Source organism: Colius striatus, chromosome 4, assembly GCF_028858725.1.
Source record: "Colius striatus isolate bColStr4 chromosome 4, bColStr4.1.hap1, whole genome shotgun sequence".
NCBI classification, from domain to species: Eukaryota; Metazoa; Chordata; class Aves; order Coliiformes; family Coliidae; genus Colius; species Colius striatus.
In genome coordinates this window covers 96782016-96789903 of record NC_084762.1, presented here as the reverse complement: position 1 = coordinate 96789903, position 7888 = coordinate 96782016, and the positions used below count along the sequence as shown (strand labels likewise).

At 57.7% G+C, this 7888-nt stretch overlaps 1 protein-coding gene across 2 annotated transcripts in view; it reads left to right on the top strand.

Annotated features, from left to right (window-relative positions):
* The first annotated feature begins 6399 nt into the window (after positions 1–6399).
* ZC3H3 (zinc finger CCCH-type containing 3) overlaps positions 6400–7888 on the top strand; it is a 198816-nt gene continuing 197327 nt past the window's right edge. For both annotated transcript variants that reach the window (XM_061995738.1, XM_061995737.1), the window contains exon 1: positions 6400–6459. In XM_061995738.1, coding sequence (XP_061851722.1) covers positions 6414–6459 — 46 coding nt within the window. In that variant the 5' untranslated portion in view covers positions 6400–6413. The remainder of the gene's footprint in view (positions 6460–7888) is intronic.

The following is a 7888-nucleotide window of genomic DNA, read 5'->3' as shown; positions in this document are numbered from 1 at the left end:
GGATGAGCATGGCTGTGGGCTGCCGTTTGAGTGGTGCTCACAGTCTGAATCCCAGCAGCCTGCAGAGCTCCAGGTGATGTCAGGAAGGGCTGGGGTTGATAAGCTGTTGCTGCAAATGGGTTAAAAGTGGGACAAGGAAAAGGACACAAAATAAGCTCCTGGATGGTGAGCCTGGATGTAATAACCTGATAACGTGTTCTGGTGTTGCAGGGTCAGGCTGGAGGAGGCTGAGGGGAGACATGATCACAATTACCTCAGAGGAGGTTGCAGTGAGGTGGGGGTCAGTCTCTTCTTTCCAATAGTGACAGGCCAAGAGGAAAGGGGCTGGAGCTGCCCCAGGGGAGGTTGAGGCTGGAGCTGAGGCAGAACTGTTTCCCTGAGAGGGGTGTGAGCCCCTGTGCCAGGCTGCCCAGGGAGCTGGGGCAGTGCCCAGCCCTGGAGGGACCCCAGAGCCGTGGGGCTGAGGTGCTGAGGGCTGTGGGTCAGTGCTGGCTGTGGCTCTGTGAGGTGAGTGCTTGGGCTTGATGATCTCAAAGGTCTTTTCCAACTAAAACCATTCTGTTATTCTAAGGTCTTGTGCTTAAGTTGGGGCAGCCCCCTGGCTACAGAGTGGTGAGTGAATGGATTGAGAGCAGCTCTGTGGAGAACTTGAGGCTGGTGGTGGATGAAAAGCTGGACATGAAGCAGCACTGTGTGATCACAGCCCAGAAAGTGAATCATCTCCTGGGCTGCATCTCCAGCAGCACGGGCAGCAGGTCGAGAGAGAGGATCCTTCCCTCTACTCCACTCTTAGGAAACCCCCTCAGAGCACTGTGCTCAGTTCTGGGGTGCTCAGCACAAGACAGACATGGACCTGTTGGAACAAGTCCAGAGGAGGCCACAGAAATGCTCAGATGGATGGAGATGGAGCCCCTTTGCTGTGAGACAGGCTGAGGGACTTGGGGGTGTTCAGCCTGGAGCAGAGAAGGCTCTGGGGAGACCTCAGAGCAGCCTCCAGTCCCTGAAGGGGGTTGGAAGGGATTCTTACAAGTCCTCTAGTCCCAGCCCCCACACAACCACTGCTGTTGGGATTTTACATGTGAGACACTGTGGAGTCCACAAGACAGAGGTTCCAAACAAGCTGAGGAGGGCACCTAAATGAGAGCCCTCAGCAGGGTTGAGCCACCCTGGGAGCACACTTAAAGCTTCCCTCAGCCACAGGTGAGCTGTGAAACTCACAGGGTAGCTGGGAAACTCTTTTCCTGAGCTGTAACTGCAAATGAAGCCAATGCTCCCTTCACTACCACCAGTGAACATCAGGAATGCTTCATCAGGTACCTATAATATCATTTTGACTGAGCTCTGATGAGGGTGGATCTGTTTTGGCAGGGGGTGTGCACTGGATGGTCTCTAAAGGTCCCTTCCAACCCCACCACTGTGTGACTCCATCATTCTATGATCATCTTTTGATCCAAAGCCTTTCAGCTTTTCTTTCCTGGTGATGGTTTTTAAACCTCTGCTCTTTTGATTTCCCTTTTCTTCTGGATTCTCAGCCACTTTCTACATTTTACTTAACACCTCTCCCCAAAAAAGCCTGATGCAATGGTACCCCCAGAGAGAACAGCCACTCTGCTGTCCTACGTGTGATGCTTCATCACATGGATGTCAGGCAGCGCTGGGTGCTTGAGGCAAAGCAGGAGGATCTGGGCTTCCTAGGAGATCCCTTTGCCTTTGTAAACCCACTGGTGGGAGCAGAACCACCAGTGCCTCCCACCCACCCTGTCATCAAGTCTCTGCAATGTGCTGGGTGTTTTAAGCTTGTCTCAGCAAGTTTACAGAAAGCCACCCAGAGGCTCCAGCCTCAACCAAAGCTGCTGAGGCCATGATCTCTATACATGTGAGTGCTTTAATTGGGTCCCACTGCAGGCTTGTCACTTTCTGCTGGTGTTTGAGGCCATTAGAGGGATTAGCACCATGTTCATTCTGGCTTGAATGAGACAGTTTAACTTCTCTCCAACTGTGCTAACCCTCCCTGGGGTGTTTTTTCACACATCCAGCACAATGTCCATGAAAACTCCCCCTGCACTGGGGTTTTTAGTGGCTTTTTAATGAAACCAGACTCACAAATGCCATGCAAGCTGTGGGGCTGTGAACTAACAACAAGTGCCCTGATGTCCTGCAGCTTTCAGGTGTGTTGGAGTGGTGAAGTGGCTGAGCTGCAACTGCATCCTCGTGGAAGGAAGAGAAACTTTCAGTGTTGCAGCTACTGGCAGCATCCTCTGTGTCTCCTTTGCCCTCTGCATGCACCTCAGGGGGAAAGATGCTCCCCTCCATTGCCTAGAGAAGATCCAGTTCATGCTTAAAATGTCACCTTCACCTCCCCTTGTTGGAAGCACCATACCCCAAGGGGCATCAGAGGAAGGTCCCAAGACCCTCCAGCGATGCTTTGCCCTCATACTTTGCTTTTCCTAGTGATGTATTTTGCTGTACAATGCAAAAGCAGGTCCCCTGCTTCTAGCTCCCTCTTCCCTGAGGCTGGGTTTTGGGGAAGTGCTGCATACATGGCTTCCCTGGGTTAAAAATTACCCTTTCCTCTGTGTGTGTTGAATTGATTTTCACTCAGAGCAGCCTGTGCTGGCTCATTTATGCAAGCCACTCCAATCCTTGTGCCAGCACAAGGGAGGGAAGGAGCAGCTGGGAGTGGAGGAGGCTTCTTTTGGCAGAAGTGCCCATTTCTGCCAGTTACAAAGCAGTAACTGGGTTACTTTGTGATGGAGTGAGGCTGATCTGAGGCTGCTGGATGGGAGGACATCAGCCCACCTGGTGCCCAGCCCCTTCCCACACTTACAGGACATTGCAACAAGAGAGACTGCACCACTTTCCCCCCCCGCCCCCTCCCCAGTTTTAGAGCTTCAGGGAAAGCTCAGGAGGCCCAAGCTCCCCGAGTGCTTTGTGTTTTGAAGCCTTTGCTACCAGGCAAAACAGTTGATTCCTCTGGGCCAGCTCTTTCCCATACCTCACATGGCTTTCAAAGGCCAGCAAACACTGTGAATGATTTCCTAAGTCTACCTTCCTGAGCAGGCAAATGCTGGGCTTGCCCCTGGGATGGGATTTGATCAGAGCTGGGACAGGCAGAGCTCCCTGACTGTGCTGGCAAGTGACACGTCCCAAGGGACAGCTTCTGCTTTAAACAGTTTGAGGCTGATGCCAGGTTGCTTTTAGAAAGTTCCCGTCATGGGAGTGTTTAGGAGGAAGCAGCATCGTGTAGCAGCTCCTTGCCTCAGCTTTTTCTTCCCTAAATCGTTTTAGAACCATCATTTTAGTGTGGATTTTTATCTCCTTTAGAGACTTGAGGTTTCTGTTACAGCTTTGTTTAAAGTGATGGGGGTTTTGTTGCCTTAAGGAATGAAACTGGTCAGAAAACAAACTCCTTAAGGATGATGTGCATCTAAATCATGTCCTCTGATTGTGCTCTGACCTGGATGGATCTGCTTTGGGAATGCTGCTCATTTGTGCTGGTGACACAGGGCTGATTCAGGGTTGAATCTCCTTCTCTGGAGACATTCCAACCCAGCTGGATGAGTCCCTGTGTGCCCTGCTCTAGGTGGTGCTGCTCTGGCAGGGGGGTTGCACTGGCTGAGCTTTCCATCTCCCTCCCAACCCTTAGGATTGTATGGTTCTGTAACACATGGTTCAGCTCAAAGAAAAGCTTTTTAGGGGGCAGGAACTAGGCCCAGACCTAAGAAAACTGCCCTCTGCTTTCAGTTTGTCCCTGTTTTCTGTGAGGAATGGGGAAATGGGGTGAAACCTGAAGCTCCCTGAGAGCTGCCCACAAAAATGTGTTAGCAAAAGTGAGCTGCAGAGCCACTTACCTCCTTTTCTTTTGCAGTTAGAAGGTGCAAACTCTCGTGCCTGGACAATGTCTGAAAGTGAGCCCATCTCCAGCTGCTGTTTTCCTTTGTGTCTGCTGAAGCCTCACTGGTACATCTCACACACAACAGAAACGTTACATTAGGAGCCACACTCATCCTTGCAGGAAGCTGAACACATGGATGATGTTCTGCACTACCACAACTCACCTTTGCAGCTCAGCTTCAGGATTCCTTCTGCTGCTGAGCACTTTCTACAGCCCAGCTGTGAGAAATAAGGACTGTCAAGGCTGATGTGTGGAATTCAAGTGTCCTTGCTGGAGATGGTCACCAGGGAATCCTCTCCCTTGTGTCTGCAGGTGCAGGCTGAGGTGCTGGTGGGCTGTGGGCAGACACTTGTGATGGAAGGGGGCAGAGGTGGGCAGGGGACAGGGCACCGCTGGGATAGCCCAGGTGAGAGACACGGGATGAGGACAGCCAGAGCAGGCTGGGCTGGGGACGAGGGATGGCTGATGAGTCTGGGCAGGGGCAGCTGGATCAGGCTGGGATGGGGACAGAGAATGGCTGGGTGAGGTTGGACAAGGGACAGGGGATGGAGACAGCCAGAGAAGGCTGGCATGGAGACAGGCGATGGGGAGAGCTAAGCCAGGTTGGGATGGGGACAAGGGATGGCAGGGAGAGCCCAAGCTGGAGACAGGGAATGGGGACAGCTGGACTGGGCTGAGACTGGGAACAGGGGATGGACAGGATAGTCCAGGCTGGGGACAGAGGATGGGGACAGCTGAGCCAGGCTGGTTACAGGGACAGGGGATAGAGATAGCTGAGCCAGGCTGGTTACTGGGACAGGGATGGGGACAGCTGAGCCAGGCTGGTTACAGGGACAGGGGATGGGGACAGCTGAGCCAGGCTGGTTACTGGGACAGGGATGGGGACAGCTGAGCCAGGCTGGTTACAGGGGCAAGGGATAGAGACAGCTGAGCCAGGCTGGTTACAGGGGCAAGGGATAGAGACAGCTGAGCCAGGCTGGTTACTGGGACAGGGATGGGGACAGCTGAGCCAGGCTGGTTACTGGGACAGGGATGGGGACAGCCAGACCAGGGATTGCATAAACTGTGGCAGGGGGTGGGAAGAGCTGGGCTGGCCCCGCTGTCACTGTGCCTGGGCCCAACTTGGGCTCATGCTTGGGCTCAGGCTCAGGCTCAGGCTCAGGCTCAGGCTCAGGCTCTGGCTAATGCTCAGGCTCAGGTTTGGGCTCAGGCTCAGGTTTGGGCTCAGGCTCAGGTTTGGGTTCAGGCTCAGGCTTGGGCTCAGGCTCATCCTTGGGCTTGGGCTCAGGCTCGGGCTCGGGCTCGGGCTCATTCTCAGGCTTCAGGCTCAGGCTCCTGCTCAGGCTCCGGGCTCGGGCTCGGGCTTGGGCTCCAGCTCAGGCTCGTGCTTGGGCTCCGGCTTGGCGTCATGCTCGGGCTTATGCACGGGCTCGGGGTCGCTCTCGGGCTTGGGGTCATGCATGGGCTCAGGCTCATGCTTGGGCTCAGGCTCCGTCTGGGGCTCAGGCTCACGTTCTGGCCCAGGCTTGGGCTCCGGCTCAGGCTCGGGCTCATGCTCGGGTTCTGGCCCGAGTTTGGGCTTGGGCTCCGGCTCAGGTTCTGGCTCACGTTTGGGCTCTGGCTCATGCTCAGTGTTGGGCTCAGGCTCAGGCTTGTGCTGGGGCTCAGGTTCAGGCTCAGTGTTGGGCTCAGGCTCAGGCTTGGGCTCGGGCTCAAGTTGTTGCTCAGGTTCAGGCTCAGGCTCAGGCTCAGGCTGGGGCTCGGGCTCGGGCTCAAGCTGTTGCTCAGGCTGGGTCTACAGGCTCAGGTTCAAGCTGTTGCTCAGGCTGGGGCTCAGGCTCAGGCTCAGGCTCAAGCTGTTGCTCAGGCTCAGGCTCAAGCTGTTGCTCAGGCTAGGGCTCAGGCTCAGACTCAAGCTGTTGCTCAGGCTCAGGCTCAGGCTCAAGCTGTTGCTCAGGCTCGGGCTCAGGCCCAGGCTCAGGCTCAGGCTCAGGCTTGGGCTTGGGCTCAAGCTGTTGCTAAGGTTCAGGCTCAGGCTCAGGCTCAGGCCGGGGCTCAGGCTCGGGCTCAAGCTGTTGCTCAGGCTCGGGCTCAGGCCCAGGCTCAGGCTCAGGCTCAGGCTTGGGCTTGGGCTCAAGCTGTTGCTCAGGCTCAGGCTCAGGCTCAGGCTCAGGCTGGGGCTCAGGCTCGGGCTCAAGCTGTTGCTCAGGCTGGGTCTCAGGCTCAGGCTTGGGCCCAGCCTCAGGCTCAAGCTGTTGCTCAGGCTGGGTCTCAGGCTCGGGCTCAGGCCCAGGCTCAGGCTCAGGCTTGGGCTCGGGCTCAAGCTGTTGCTCAGGCTGGGGCTCGGTCTCGGGCTGGGGCTCGGGCTGGGGCTGGGGCTCGGGCTCGGGCCCAGGCCGGGGCTCGGCTGCCAGGCCGCGGCGCTTCGGTTGCCCAGCAACGGCCGGGGCCGGGGCGGTGTGGCGGCGCTGGGGCGGCGGCGCGCGGTGATGACGCGGCGGTGCGGGAGCGCTGCGGGATGGAGGAGAGGGAGCGGCTGTGGCGGCAGATCCGGCTGCTGCAGGGTACGGCCGGGCCCGGCGCGGCCGAGGGGCTGCCGCTCGGCGGGCGGGCCGTGAGGGGACCCCGCGGGGCCGGGCGGGGGCGGGGACGGCTGTGGGTGGGGACCTGGGAGTGCCGGAGGAGGGGGCGCGTCGGGAGGGGACCCGCAGGGAGCGGGGCGGGGAGGGGCGAGCTGGGAAAGGGACTTCGGAGTCCAGGGAGGGGAGGGCGAGCGGTGGAAGGGATCTCAGAGGCTGGGGAAGGGATCTCAGAGGCTGGGGAAGGGAATGATGAGCTGTGGAAGGGATCTCAGAGGCTCGGGAAGGGATCTCAGAGGCTGGGGAAGGGATCTCAGAGGCTGGGGAAGGGAAGGGGGAGCTGGGGAAGGGATCTCAGAGGCTGGGGAAGGGAATGATGAGCTGTGGAAGGGATCTCAGGGGCTCGGGATGGGAAGAGCAAGCTGGGGAAGGGATCTCAGAGGCTGTGAAATGGAATGATGAGCTGTGGAAGGGATCTCAGAGGCTGGGGAAGGGATCTCAGAGGCTGGGGAAGGGATCTCAGAGGCTGGGGAAGGGAAGGGGGAGCTGGGGAAGGGATCTCAGAGGCTGGGGAAGGGAATGATGAGCTGTGGAAGGGATCTCAGAGGCTGTGGAAGGGATCTCAGAGGCTGGGGAAGGGATCTCAGAGGCTGGGGAAGGGAATGATGAGCTGTGGAAGGGATCTCAGAGGCTGGGGAAGGGATCTCAGAGGCTGGGGAAGGGATCTCAGAGGCTGGGGAAGGGAATGATGAGCTGTGGAAGGGATCTCAGAGGCTGGGGAAGGGATCTCAGAGGCTGGGGAAGGGAAGGGGGAGCTGGGGAAGGGATCTCAGAGGCTGTGGAAGGGATCTCAGAGGCTGGGGAAGGGAATGATGAGCTGTGGAAGGGATCTCAGAGGCTGCGGAAGGGATCTCAGAGGCTGTGGAAGGGAAGGGCGAGCTGGGGAAGGGATCTCAGAGGCTGGGGAAGGGATCTCAGAGGCTGGGGAAGGGAAGGATGAGCTGTGGAAGGGACCTTAGAGGATGAGGAAGGGAAGGATGAGCTGAGGAAGGGATCTCAGAGGCCAGGGAAGGGACCTCAGAGGCCGGGGAGGGAAGGGTGAGCTGTGGAAGGGATCTCAGAGGCCAGGGAGGGAAGGGTGAGCTGTGGAAGGGATCTCAGAGGCCAGGGAGGGAAGGGTGAGCTGTGGAAGCGACCTGGCAGCCGATGGGGAGGAGTGGAGGGTTGTGAGGGAGGGCCTGGAAGCGGTGGGGAGTGGGATGAGCTGTGAAGGGGATCCCAGAGGCTGTGACCCTCCTGGCTGGGGGCAGGGGGTGTCTCCCTGGGTCAGTAGCACAGAGGTGGGATGGTGCTTAAGGAGCTTGGTGGGGGGGATTATATCTGTGTGGCCTTTGCTGGCTGTGGTGAGCATCAG